Source organism: Aptenodytes patagonicus, chromosome 12, assembly GCF_965638725.1.
Source record: "Aptenodytes patagonicus chromosome 12, bAptPat1.pri.cur, whole genome shotgun sequence".
Lineage (NCBI taxonomy): Eukaryota > Metazoa > Chordata > Aves > Sphenisciformes > Spheniscidae > Aptenodytes > Aptenodytes patagonicus.
Window position 1 is genome coordinate 10,773,789 of NC_134960.1, and position 12,636 is coordinate 10,786,424.

A 12,636-nucleotide genomic window follows, 5' to 3' on the forward strand; every position below is an offset into this window, starting at 1 on the left:
AAACCTGATCCGAGGACCGAACTGCGGCATGCAAGAATCAAAGACATTGCTTAATATATTTAATCCAAATGGCGAACGGACAAGCCCCTCACCCCACCTGGGCTGGGGCGGGCTGCTGGGAAAAGTGCCTGTGCCCCTCTGGATCCCTGTCCTGTGCCCCTCTGGACCCCTGTCCTGTGCCATCCCCGACCTCCAGCTGCTGACAGCCCAGCCCTCAACCTGTGCCAGGGCCTGGTGGTTTCCCTCGGACGGCAGCGGGGAGCTGCGGCAGTGGCTGACGTGGCCTCGAGCAGCTCCAGCCTCAGCGTTACCTCCTGCCACCCTCCAAGGGGGCAGCTCGAGGGTGCTGGTGTCGCCTCATGCTGCTCGGGCATGGTGGGACGTGGGGATGTGCTCAGGCATCACCCCTCAGAGGGAAGACTGTCAGCCCTGTGCACCAGGACACGGCCGTGCCTGTGGCCTGCCTCCGCTGCCTGGGCAGCAGGCAGCGGCCCCCTTCGGAGGCTGGGGCTGCAGTGCCTCTCCCGGGATCACACGCCGGCTGCACGGCTCCATCCTGCTGCCATGCTCTGCCTGCGGTGATGCCCGTGGTGCCTGGGTACCGCATCCTCCTGCTGTGCTGCCATCCCCGAGCCGGAGCCTGGCCCCGTGGGGAGAGGGATGCCCTGTGCCCCAGTGCCCCAGCCTGGCAGGACCTGGTTTATCCTGGGGGTAGGCGGCGGCGGCGGGGCGACAGCTGGCTGGGGGATTTGCCGAGGGCATTATTTAATGCTGTGGGTAAATGGAGAAACAGCAGCTAATTCTGGAGCCTGTAATCCTCTTCCTCCCCTGGGGATGGGGAGCGTGCCAGTCACGCAGCCGCCGGCGGGCCCTGGGGACGAGCCCCTGGCAGCTCCCCCGGCGTGCTGCGGGCCGGAGCAACTCCCAGACCATGGGTGATGTGCAGAAGGTAAGCGGGGTCCGGTGACATCCCGCCTGCACCAGGGTGGGTGTGCCGGCACCAGCTCCCGGCTGGGGTGCTGGGCGGGCTGGCAGAGCAGGACCGGGGCTTTACCCTGGGCATGTCCCCCCAGCACACCCAGGAGCTGGCAGGGCTCCCAGGGCAGGGACAGCACACCCAGGGGCGGGGTTGGGGCTGGGCAGATCTGCCGTGGGCAGCCTGGACACCTTGGGAGCCAAGCCCTGGTGCTCGCTCAGGCCATAGACACGGGGTACCCATGGCCAACAGTGCACCCAGCTCCCCCCTCCGAAATGAGGGTGCTCTGCAGAGCCCTGGCGCCCCGCAGGCCTCCCCCAGTACCCCACGTCCCCAGGGGCTGCTCTCCGTCATCCAGAGGCTGAAGGGTTCCCCAGAGCAGGAGCTCCGCATCGTCCTGCTGGGGCTGGACAACGCGGGGAAGACCACGCTGCTGAAACGCCTGGCGTCCGAGGAGGTCAGCACCATCACGCCCACCCAGGTAGGTGCCGCTGGGGGCCATGGGCAGCGGGAGGGTGGCAGGTCCTACCCTCCCCTTGGGTGATGCTGGGGTTTGTGTCCTCACGCAGGGCTTCAACATAAAGAGCGTCCACTCGCACGGCTTCAAGCTAAACGTCTGGGATATCGGCGGGCAGCGCTCCATCCGCCCGTACTGGAGGAAGTATCTGGGCAGCACAGACCTGCTGGTGAGTGGAGCGGCTGCCCGCAGCCCACCGCAGCCCTGCGTGCGGAGAGCTATGCCTTCTGCGCAGGGCCCTGTAGCCCAGCAGAGCCCTGTGGCCCCCGCAGAAGGCAGAGGGCTGTGCAGCCGGGCAAGAAGGAGCCGCTGACTGTCCCTTTTGTCCCCATGGCAGATTTATGTCATTGACAGCGCAGACCAGAAGCGTTTCGAGGAGACCGGGCAGGTATGAGGAGTCTGGGCAGGGGGATGGCTGTGGGGCCCTGGGGCTTGGACCCAGCTGGCACCAGCTCTTTGAGGACTGGAGCGGGGAGTGAGGCTGCCCTCTACCGTGGGGCAGCACTGCTGTGGGGGCCATGCTGTCCCCAGAGCTATGTGGGAAGGGCTCGTGATCAGGGTCTCAGCACCTAGAACCACCCCATGGCAGATCTGTGCCCAGCAGCTCCCCCCGAGCTGGGTGTGATCCCCCAGGGGTACCTGACATGGGGGTAACTCTGACCCTGGTGAGAGCGACCCCTTGGTCGCCAGCCTCATGCCCTCCTCCCACCTCCCCAGCACCAGGTTAGTGATACGATCAAGCAAAGGTTTACGAGTAGCAAATTCAGAGTTACAAACCCTGGGAATGAAGCCGGAGAGGGGAAGGTGAGATTCCGAGTGCCAGTCTTGGCTGTACAGGCACCAGATGGCAACGCGGCTGTGCCAGACAGCATGGGGCTGACAGCAGCCTCCTGTAGCTGCCCTTTGCCCAGGGCTCTCAGTGCCGGCAGTGCTTCAGCCCTCAGGTAGTACTGCGTGCGGCTCCCGGGCTCTCTTCAGGGCAGATGGAGCTTCAGGGGTGTGTGACTCTCCCTCAGGATGTCGAGACCTCACAGCTGCTTTGGCTGTAATAAAAGCACCAGACAGAGGGGAGTGAGGCACTCTGCGGGTCTGAGTGCCCCAGCCCGCCCTGGACAGCTCAGGCAAGCAGCCAGGCAGCTCTGTGGAGGAGGGCAGCGGTGGGCAGCAGCCCTGGGAGACAGTTCTCTCTTGGCAGGAGCTGGCAGAGCTCACCGAGGAGTCGTCCCTCACGGGCGTCCCACTGCTGGTGTTTGCCAACAAGCAGGACCTAGTGACTGCAGCACCCGCAGCCGAAATCGCGGAAGGGCTGAGCCTCCACACCTACCGGGACCGGGAATGGCAGATCCAGGCCTGCTCAGCCTTGTCTGGGGAAGGAGTGCAGGTAGAGAGACAGGGGCCTGTGGGCTCTGCAGAGGTGGGAGAGGACCCGAGGACCTGCTGTGCTCTTGGGGCTGTGCTCATGTCTCTCTCTTCCCTCCAGGATGGGATGAACTGGATTTCCAGCCAGATCATGAAGAGGAAGAAGTGAGAGCTGCAAAGTGCCAGACTGGACTGAGCTGCAGGTCCCTAAGCCATGGCCAACCCCCCTGGTCCCTAGACTTCCCCGGAGGGCTCAGCTGGGCCCTGAGCCTCAGATGCCATGCTCAGATGGGCTTCCTACCCAGTCTTTCACTAATCAGTCGGCTTCCCCCCTCCCTGCCTCCTGGGCTTCCATGGGCTCTTCGTACCCCCCAACCCTCCTGCAGCCCCAGTACTGTCGGAGGGAAGCACACATCCCGTTGTGTCAAGGGCTTGCACGCCTCCAGAACGAGATACCTGCTCAGGACTTGTCCATGCACACTGTAGGCACATCCCGCAGAGGCTGCTGCAGCACGCACACTGCCCAGGGCACGCTGGACACCCCACCATGGTACCAGCTACATCCTCAGACGTGGCACGTACAGCCAACCGAATAGTGTGTATTCCCCTCCACTCCCGTAAGATGTGACTGGTGCTGCCCCAGCTACGGCAGCTGCTTGGGAAGGCCTCGGTTCAGTATCTTTTGCTGGCCAGAGGAGCTCCCACGTGTGCACGGGACCTGGGACAAGCACGAAGACACAGAGAGGACCTGTCTGAGAAGTCACCAATGGAGGGGTTTCATTGCCTGGTGATGGCCTTGGTTGCAGCCATGCTGTGCCTGCCGCCGAGAGGGGCTGCTCTGCAAGAGCCCCTGGGAAGTGCGTTGCCCTAAACACACCCAAGCTGGGGCTTCTGTTGCCCCGCTGAAGGTGCCCATCCCAAGGGCTGGAAGATGCAGCTCCCTGGCCACCACAGCCACCATGGCCGAGCGCCCGCGCCACTGAGGATGGGTGGGAGACACGCTGAGATGGGGCTGGGGGCCTTCTGCTGTGCCAGGCCCTGGGCTGCAGCCCTGCCTGCCCACAGGCGGCCCTGTAGCCCTGAATAAAGCCGCCCGTGACCTCCGCGCTGCCTCAGCCAGTCCTTCCCGCGGTGCTGGGACAGCACTTCTCCCCCGCCCCGCCGCCCTGCGGCCCGGGGAGGCCTGCGGGGCCCCGGGCTGGGGCCGCCCCCGGGGCCGGGACCCCCAGGTGAGCCGGCGCCGAGCCCCACCCCTAAGTCCCGGCGCCATCTTGTGTGGCGTTGCCGTGGCGACAGGCTGCCGGGGACCGCCGCGTCAGCGCCGCCGGAGCGGGTCACGTGTCCCGTGGGCGGCACGAGCCGCGCACGTTCCCGCGCGCACGTTCCCGGCACGAGGAGGGAGAGCGGACTACAGCTCCCGGCATGCTGCGCGCCGCCGCGCCCGCGCAGTGCACGCCGGGAGGCGCTCTGCCGCTCCTCCCCCCTCCCGACCGTCCGCCCGAAGCACGGCGGGAGCTGCGCACCTACCTGGCCCCGCCCCCCCCTTCCATAGGCGGGCAGGAGCGACGCTTGCCCGCGGAGGCGGGAACGCGGTGGTGTGGGGGTTTCTGATTGGCGGCGCGGGCTGACGTTCCCGGGCGGGGCCGGGGGCGGGAGCGGCGCGCCGGAAGGCGGAAGCGGAGGATGGCGGCGGGTGCGGGCGGGCTGCTGGCGGCGGCGGCGCTGCTGGTGGCGGTGGCCGGGCCGCGCCCGGCGCCCGCCGAGCTCACGGACGGCAACAGCGAGCACCTGAAGCGGGAGCACTCGCTGATGAAGCCGTATCAGGGTGGGCGCGGGGCCGGCCGGGCGGGGCGGGACGGGTGCCCCGCGGCGGCCCGGGCTGAGCCGCGCGCTCTCTGCCCGTTGCAGGTGCGGGCTCCGCCGCGATGCCGCTGTGGGATTTCCAGGGCAGCACCATGGTCACCAGCCAGTACGTCCGTCTGACGCCCGACGAGCGCAGCCGGGAGGGCTCCATCTGGAACCGCGTGGTGAGAGCCCGGGGGGAGACCGACGGGGGGGGGGGCTGGGGGGAGACCGACGGGGGGGGGGGGGCTGGTGGGAGACCGACGGGGGCCCGGGGCGGCCCCGGGCGGCCCCAGCGCCTCTCCCGGCTCTTGCCCTGACGCCGCTGGGTGGTCTCTCTGCACAGCCCTGCTTCCTCAAGGACTGGGAGCTCCACGTCCACTTCAAGGTCCACGGAGCCGGCAAGAAGAACCTGCACGGGGACGGCCTGGCCCTGTGGTACACGCAGGAGCGCCTGGTGCCAGGTACGGAGCGCAGCTGGGGGCCGCCTGGCGGGGCTGAGGCCACGTCAGCACTCACACGTGCCCTGGGGCGGCCCAGGGAGCTGCCCTTGGCGCTGCCCCTGTCCTGGGAGGTTTCTCGCCAGGGAGAGCGTTTGAGCTCCTCTCTGTCTGGTGTCACTAGATGGGGACGGCACGTCCTGTGTGTTCTGCCCTGGAAACAGGTGCCCTCGGTCGTCTGCCTGGCAATAAACAGCTCTCGCAGCTCTTCTCAATAGAAGTCTCTGAGCACAAATTCCTTCCGAGAGCCTTCTGTTTCCTATGTTCTGCCCTGTTCCAGGTCCTGTCTTTGGCAGCAAGGACAACTTTCACGGACTGGCTATCTTCCTTGATACATATCCCAACGATGAAGCGACGGAGGTGAGTAGTTCAGGGAGCTCGTTCAGTGCCGAGGAGTCTGTTTCCTCCAGGCTTTGTGCTCCGAGTGCTTCACACCCGGACCAAGGAAAAGTCTCTCCTTACGTGAGAGTGGGCTGCTCTTCCTGTCATGGGAGCTGGTAAAGGGAAGAGTTTGGATGTGTATTAACGGAGATAAGAAGGTCCTTGCTCCGCCTTCTGCTGCTGTTGACTACACAGATGTTTCCAAGGCCTTTTCCCCTCAGGATGAGAGGGCAGCATGGAGCTGGTGTGAACTGTGCACCACCTATTAAGTTAAGTTAGAGGAATCTACCTGAAAGCATATTCATCCCGAGTGTCATTTCTTAAACTTTTCTGTGCTTTGGTCGATCGTTCCGCATTGTTTCTGGCCTTATTCTCTGTTTCCAACCTGGGTGTCTCTAAAAGGGAAACTCCTGGGCTGGCTTTTTGCTCCAGAATTCCCTGTGGCTGAAACACAGATCAGACCTGTGCGGGCTGTTGGTCCTTTTCTTTTCTCCTGCTCCGTGTTTGTGGATGTTGTTACGGTACAGTCAGAAAACATAACTGTGGTAGTGAGATCTATTGCACCAAAACCATGACGCTTAAGCCATAAAGCACCTGGAGATGACCACATCCCCCTCTTGTCTTGATGCTCACCGAGAGCTGAATTCTTGCCTCCAGTTGGCCTCTTCCAGTGTATGTAATCTGCTGACTACAAAGCCCTGCGTGTGGTTATGTTCCTCACGTGAGATTTCTGCCCATTCTGAGTCCTGTGCTCTGTTCTTACACTTCTTACCCGGTCTGGTGCTTACTCTGCAAGTCTGGGGCAGTCTCGTTGCCCTGGCTGCAGCGGTGCGGTGTGGGCTCATGGGGGGGTCTTGGTACAGAAGGTCAGAAACGGCTGCTCTGCTTTAGCCAGAACAAGCTCTTGCTCAGTTCAGAAGCAGCTTTATGTAGAAAATGAGCCTCGATTTCATTGTTCTGCCCTCCATACCCGACTGTGCAGCAAAACTGTGGCGCTGTTGCCGTGCCTGGCTGAGATCCTGCTCTTGCTGAGGTTTCTGACCAGGCAGGGGAAGGTGGCTCTTGGTCTGCAGCTTGAAGGCTCCTGCAGACTGAAAGCGCCAGCGCTCTCCTCCCTGCAGCGCGTGTTCCCCTACATCTCTGCCATGGTGAACAACGGCTCCCTGACGTATGACCACAGTAAGGACGGGCGCTGGACGGAGCTGGCGGGGTGCACCGCCGACCTTCGGAACCAGAACCACGACACTTTCCTGGCAATTCGGTACTCCCGAGGCCGCTTGACGGTGAGATGTGGCAAACACCCTCCGCAGGGCGTCTCGTGCACGTTAGACGGAGCAGTGCTGAGGCGCGGGTGCTGCTGTGTCAGTAGGTGACCTGGAGATGGTTTTCCAGGCTCGACCACCTGCGCCTCCAGCTCCAGAAGAGCTGCAGGCGGGCAGGCTGGCAGTGTGCGTTCTCGGTGTGACACTCCCCTGGTCTTACAGGTGATGACCGACGTGGAAGACAAGAACGAATGGAAGAACTGCATTGACATTGCAGGGGTGCAGCTGCCAACCGGCTACTTCTTTGGTGCTTCTGCTGGCACTGGAGATCTGTCTGGTGAGAGCGGGCTTTGCTTTGCGGGAATACCTACTGTTTGGAGCCTGGAATATAATGCTATGGGTGCACTGGGTGGCTTCGATAGCTTCTTTTCCCTGAATTGTTAAAATCTTGAAACCCTGTTGGGTAGGGACCCGTGGCCTGAGAAAGGAGGCACCTAAGAGCTAAGGAACATCTCAAATTGCAGTTTGATACCTGGGGTGTGAGGGTGGCTTGAAAGGGAAGGAGACCTGGACCTGGCAGAGCATGGACCTAAGGTCCTCTGAGCGTGTGGACATCTCTCAGAGCTTCTGACAGCGTTTGGTGCTGATGGTTGTTTCCTAGACAATCACGACATTATCTCAATGAAGCTATTCCAGCTCATGGTGGAGCACCCTCTAGAAGATGAGACTGTTGACTGGACCAAGATTGAGCCTAGCGTCAGCCTCCTTAAATCGCCCAAAGGTGAGTCTCCGGGCTTCGGAAACCTTTGGTAGAGCATTGGGATGCTGGGGCTGGACTCTTAAAGGCCCGTTGAAAGGTGTCAGAGCTGTGGGTCCCCGCGAGACCCCACAGGAGCGAGGCTGGGTTGGTCTCTGTAGCTGTTCTTGTCCTTGCAGACAACGTGGATGACCCAACGGGGAATTTCCGAAGCGGGCCTCTGACGGGCTGGAAGGTGTTCCTGCTCCTGCTCTGCGCGCTGCTGGGCATCATCGTCTGCGCTGTGGTGGGAGCTGTGGTCTTCCAGAAACGCCAGGAGCGGAACAAGCGTTTCTACTAGCAGGAGACCTGGGCCGTGGCCTGTGCCCAAACCCATCTTTTCTATGGGGAGCTGTAAAAACTGTGGTTTCTAAAAGCTGTTTCTGAGAAATATCAGAAGTATTTTCTTATCTGTCTGTTTGGCTGTAACCCCTGCCTGGCCCTTGGCGTCTGGCGGGTTGGACCCAGGGGGGCGATTCCTGCTGGGGCCCTCAGGGCTGCAGCGGGGGAGCCCGGAGGTCGCTCCCCTTGTTTTTCTGGCGCTCCCCCCGCCAGAAGGGACCTGCCGTGCTGCCCGTGGCGGGGGGGTGAGTGGCGGCGGGTGTGAATGTAAGGGGGCTGGGGGACGACGACTGTGAGCGGGGCATTAAAGGACTGACACCACCTGCGGCTCTGGCTCTGTCTGGGCTGGGAAAGGGGGGGAATCTGCTTGGAGGGGGGTAGGAAGCCCCGGGGGGGGCTGAAAGAGCTGGGGGGGAGGTCCTCGGGTGTTGGGGCTGGGCGGGGGGGTGCGTGTTGTCTTGCCCCCGGGGAGCTCCCGGTTTGGTGGGGGGGGGGGAGTGACCCGGTTGGGGGGGGGGCAATCTCTGGAGGGTCCCAGAGAAATTGGGGGAGGGGGTGGGGTGTGTTCCCGGGGGGGGGGGGGGGCGGGCGGGCGCGCGCCAAGCAAGACGTGGTGTCCCGGAGGAGGGGGGTGTGCTCCGGCCGGCGGTGGGGGTGTGTGTCCCCGCAGGCCCGGGCCCGCCCCCGGCCCGCCCCGCCGGGCGGAAGGGAGCGGGGCGGAACGGCGGGGCCGGGCCGCGTTTCCGGGGGGGGGGGAGCGGCGGGGCGCAGCCAGCGTGTCCCGCGGCGGCGGCGGCGCCGGGTGGCGGGGCGGGCCGAGCGCCATGGGCCCGGCCCGCCGCAGGGCCGCGCTCGCCCTGCGCGGCGGCGGGTGAGCGGGGCGACACCGGGCGGGGGTTGGCGGGCGGGGGCGGCTCGGGGGAGCCGGCGGGTGGGGGGTCCCCGCCGGCCGCTGACCCCCCCGCTGTGCCCCAGGTCCCCGCCGCTCCTGGGCCTGCTGCCCGGCAGGTTCTCCGTCTTCCCGCTCTTCTTCCTGGCGCTGCTCCTGGGCTTCGCCTCGCTGCTCTGGCTCCAGCTCAGCTGCTCGGGCGAGGGGCCGGCCCCCGGCGGCGGCGGGCAGAGCCGGGGGGGTCCCCGCCAGCCCTGCCCGCCCCAGGCCCCCCTCCTGCCGGCGGAGGACGAGCCATCGTGGGGTCCCCACCGCCTGGCGCTGCTCGTCCCCTTCCGGGAGCGCTTCGAGGAGCTGCTGGCCTTCGTGCCCTACATGCACCGCTTCCTGAGCAAGAAGAGGATCCGCCATCACATCTTCATCCTCAACCAGGTGGATCATTTCAGGTAGCGTCTCCCCTCGCCGCAGCGAGCAAAGGGAGCGAGGGGGCCCTTCTCCGAAACTCAGTCCCCGCTGTGAGCGCTGAGGGGGTCTCCCGCTTGCTTCTGGCGGCATGGAGAAGTGTAGGGCCTGGGCAGCGGGGAGTCAGGGCTGGGGCGTGATGCTCTCCCCAAATTTACTCACTCTAGAGCTTATAGAAGGACAAAGCGGTATTTTGCTTGTCTCTTCCTAAGCAAGAAGAGAATTAATTCTCTACCCCCAGATATTTCAGCGTTCTCCCCAGTGTCGCAGGTCCATAGCAGCAAACATCTGAGGATGCTGAAATTCAAAGAAATACTGTGGGGTGTTTGGAAATGCCGTCGCTCACCCCCTGCTCGCTGTCTGGTACCTGCCTGCAGCCCTGGCAGGTGCTGTGCAGCTCCCCAGCTGGCCTCGGGCAGGACAGGGTTTGCTGTAGCCCCTTGCTGTCTGCAGCGGCCGAACCCCTGCGCGTCGCCGTCGGGCTCAGCATGTGCTGCCTGTGTAGGGAGAAGCAGGGGTGCAGTTTCAGGACAGGCAGCCATGGCACCCAGTACTGTGAAGGCAGGGAACACCGTGTTTGTGTGTGTCCCCGTTTGGGGACTGGTTGAACATTTAGTGTTGAGGAGCACGGGAGAGGGACGTGAAGGGACGACGGCTGCTGTGTGTGGCGCTGAGAATCCCCGGTCCTGCGGCAGGTTTAACAGGGCGTCCTTGATCAACGTGGGCTTCCTGGAGAGCGGCAATGACACCGACTACATCGCGATGCATGACGTCGATCTCCTGCCCCTCAACGAGCAGCTGGACTACGGCTTCCCGGAGGCAGGGCCCTTCCACGTGGCATCCCCGGAGCTGCACCCGCTCTACCACTATAAGACCTATGTGGGCGGCATCCTGCTGCTCACCAAGCAGCACTATGAGATGGTGAGCACGGGGGTGGGACGTCCTGGCCAGTTTGGGGCAGGGGCTACAACATTGTCTTGGTGAACAGTTGTACATTTTGTGCTCCACACTTGGGAAGGGGGGAAAAGAGTCAAAATGGTTCGGGGACAGAGCCTGCAGTGTGATCTGGTGGGGGGCAGGAGAGGGGAGGCTGCGCTGGTGCTCAGGGCTTGTGATGCTGGTGTCTGCTCCTCTGCAGCGCATGGAGTTGTGCTGGACCAGACCTTGGCCAGTACAATGCCCCTCTCATTTCAGTGCAACGGCATGTCCAACCGCTTCTGGGGCTGGGGACGGGAGGATGACGAGTTTTATCGACGTATCAAAGGAGCTGGTCTCCAGGTAAGGGGTGCTTCCTGGCCTCCTAGGTTGAAATTGCCCTTCTCCTTGTCTCCTTGCTTGGCCCCTGGCTGTAGCCGCCTGGGGAAGGCAGCCCTTCTGCACTCCTCACTCCAGTAGCAGGCGCAGCAAGTTTTCCAGTAGCTTTACAGAAGCTTTGCTTTCCTTTCCAGGTTCGCCGTCCCTCTGGAATCACGACTGGATACGAGACTTTCCAGCACCTCCATGACCCAGCCTGGAGGAAGAGAGACCAGAAGCGCATCGCTGCGCAGAAGCAGGTGAGACCTCAGTGTGGTTGAGGGGAACCATGGGAGATTTGGGTTGTGGTCACCATGTGCTCTGAGCCCTCCTTTCTCGTGTCCTCCCCTGCCAGCTCTGCGCTCCCTCCCTGGGCACTGGGTGCTTCCCCCTCCGCTGGAAGCCAGCGCGGGCTGAACGATCTTTCTCTTCCTCAGGAGCAGTTTAAGGTGGATCAGGAGGGAGGTCTGAACAACGTGAGGTACCGAGTTGAGTCACGGACAGCTCTGAGTGTGGCAGGAGCCCCTTGCACCGTCCTTAATATCTTGCTGGACTGTGACACAAGCGAGACCCCCTGGTGCACATTTGGCTGAGCCTGTCTCCTGTGTGCCGGTCGTGTGCGCTGTGCTTGTGCCAAGATGCCGGGGCTGCTTGGAGCAGGCAGGATTTTTGCAGCAGATGAGCATGGTGGTGCTGGCGAGACACAGAGGAACAGAAAGGGCTGTGAACCGGGCTTTGCTGGGACCAAGAGAAGAGACTGAGAGTGGGACTCCGCGGCATCGCTGTGGACATTGGTGCTGCCTCCCAGGGCAGGTGCAGGAGGCAGTTTTCCTGCGCTGGACATGGCTGAGCTACCACCCAGCTCAGAGGACAATAAAGAACTATCAGGGCACCTGTGAGTTGTGAATGCCCTGGGCTGCGCCGCACCGCTCCTTTTTCCTGCTCCCTTCACCTTACTGGCTTCAGCGCACCCATTTCTGGCTTGGCCCCAGCTACACTCTGTCTGGACAGGCGATCTGCTCTGGTTCAGAGGCCAAGCCGGTCTGAAACAGGCTCCGAGTGAGATGGTGCCTGTGTTTCAGCTGCCAGGTACCCCCAGGGCTGTGCTGTGGTCACTTCATTGCAGGAAGCGGTTGTGGTTGAGCTGTGCCCCGAGCCCCAGCATCTGCAGCTCTGCTGGATGTTGGCAGTTGAGGTAGCCCAGGACTTCTCTCTGTGGAGTAAGGAGGAGAGTTCTGGCAGACCTGCTCCCTTCCTTGCCTGCTTTCTGTGGCATGTGCTGCCTTGGCCTTTTTCAGGGGGTGTTGGAGAGCCTGATGTTCCCCCAGCAGCACTGAGGGGAACTGGGATCTGCTCCGGCCCTGTATGAGGTGTCCCGGGAAAGACTGGCGGCCAGGCTTACCACAGTGCTGGTGGACCTGGGGCAACGGCATGGCTGAAGTGCAGGAATTAGAATGGTTGCCCCTAACCTGCCTGAGTTGAGGGGAACAAGAGCTTCCTTGGGTGAGGTAGGGGCTGGGATGCTCCCCTCGAGGTGGGAGCAGGAGGGTTTGGGTTGTTGAGGGAGAGGCAAGGCTGTGCGGGGCCCAGGTTGCAGGTCTCACCCGCTCGCTCTAGCCACCTGGCCCTGCCTTGCGGCCAGGGTGGTTTCTCCCATGGCGCGGCAGGACAAGGACCTGGGCTGTCCCTTCCAGCAGGGCAGGGGGTATTTAGTTGCTGAGGGTATCACAGTGCTGGTCCACCGCTGCTGGCAGGGCCTGCAAGGGCTCTGCTGTGGGCTCAAGCCCCCCACTGTGGATGTGGCTTGTCTGGGTCAGTGAATGGCTTGGGGAAGGTGCCCGGGCAAAGGGCTGTGTCAACTTTGGGGTGCTGGTGAGCAGGAGGTGACCTGGGCAATGCACCCTGCAAACCCCAGGTCCCCAGGAGCCCAACCTGTGCAGTGACTTAGGGACCTGCTGCTGTCAGAGCAAGAGCAACCCATGGGAGGCGGCCAAAGCACTGACACTCTGTGCTGGGA

At 63.1% G+C, this 12,636-nt stretch overlaps 3 protein-coding genes across 5 annotated transcripts; all 3 read left to right on the top strand.

The window, feature by feature from the left end:
* The first annotated feature begins 781 nt into the window (after positions 1–781).
* LOC143165996 (ADP-ribosylation factor-like protein 3) lies at positions 782–3,021 on the top strand. 3 transcript variants are annotated; one of them, XM_076349939.1, is made up of 6 exons: positions 782–949; positions 1,257–1,457; positions 1,546–1,662; positions 1,831–1,881; positions 2,689–2,874; positions 2,974–3,021. In XM_076349939.1, the coding sequence occupies exons 1-6, from the start codon at positions 782–784 to the stop codon at positions 3,019–3,021; spliced, it is 771 nt and encodes a 256-aa protein (XP_076206054.1). The 3 variants fall into 3 exon arrangements, with proteins under 3 accessions (XP_076206054.1, XP_076206055.1, XP_076206056.1); XM_076349940.1 differs by having other exon boundaries at positions 932–949; positions 1,287–1,457; XM_076349941.1 differs by having other exon boundaries at positions 932–949; positions 1,314–1,457.
* A 1,514-nt stretch (positions 3,022–4,535) lies between these two features.
* LMAN2 (lectin, mannose binding 2) lies at positions 4,536–8,296 on the top strand. The gene is made up of 8 exons (XM_076349720.1): positions 4,536–4,677; positions 4,761–4,879; positions 5,041–5,158; positions 5,475–5,554; positions 6,697–6,858; positions 7,060–7,174; positions 7,499–7,618; positions 7,774–8,296. Exons 1-8 carry the CDS (start codon positions 4,536–4,538, stop codon positions 7,932–7,934), a joined length of 1,017 nt encoding a protein of 338 aa, XP_076205835.1. The 3' UTR covers positions 7,935–8,296.
* A 503-nt stretch (positions 8,297–8,799) lies between these two features.
* B4GALT7 (beta-1,4-galactosyltransferase 7) lies at positions 8,800–11,511 on the top strand. The gene is made up of 6 exons (XM_076349721.1): positions 8,800–8,846; positions 8,951–9,310; positions 10,022–10,247; positions 10,521–10,604; positions 10,775–10,879; positions 11,057–11,511. The coding sequence occupies exons 1-6, from the start codon at positions 8,800–8,802 to the stop codon at positions 11,210–11,212; spliced, it is 978 nt and encodes a 325-aa protein (XP_076205836.1). The 3' UTR covers positions 11,213–11,511.
* The last annotated feature ends 1,125 nt before the right edge of the window (positions 11,512–12,636 follow it).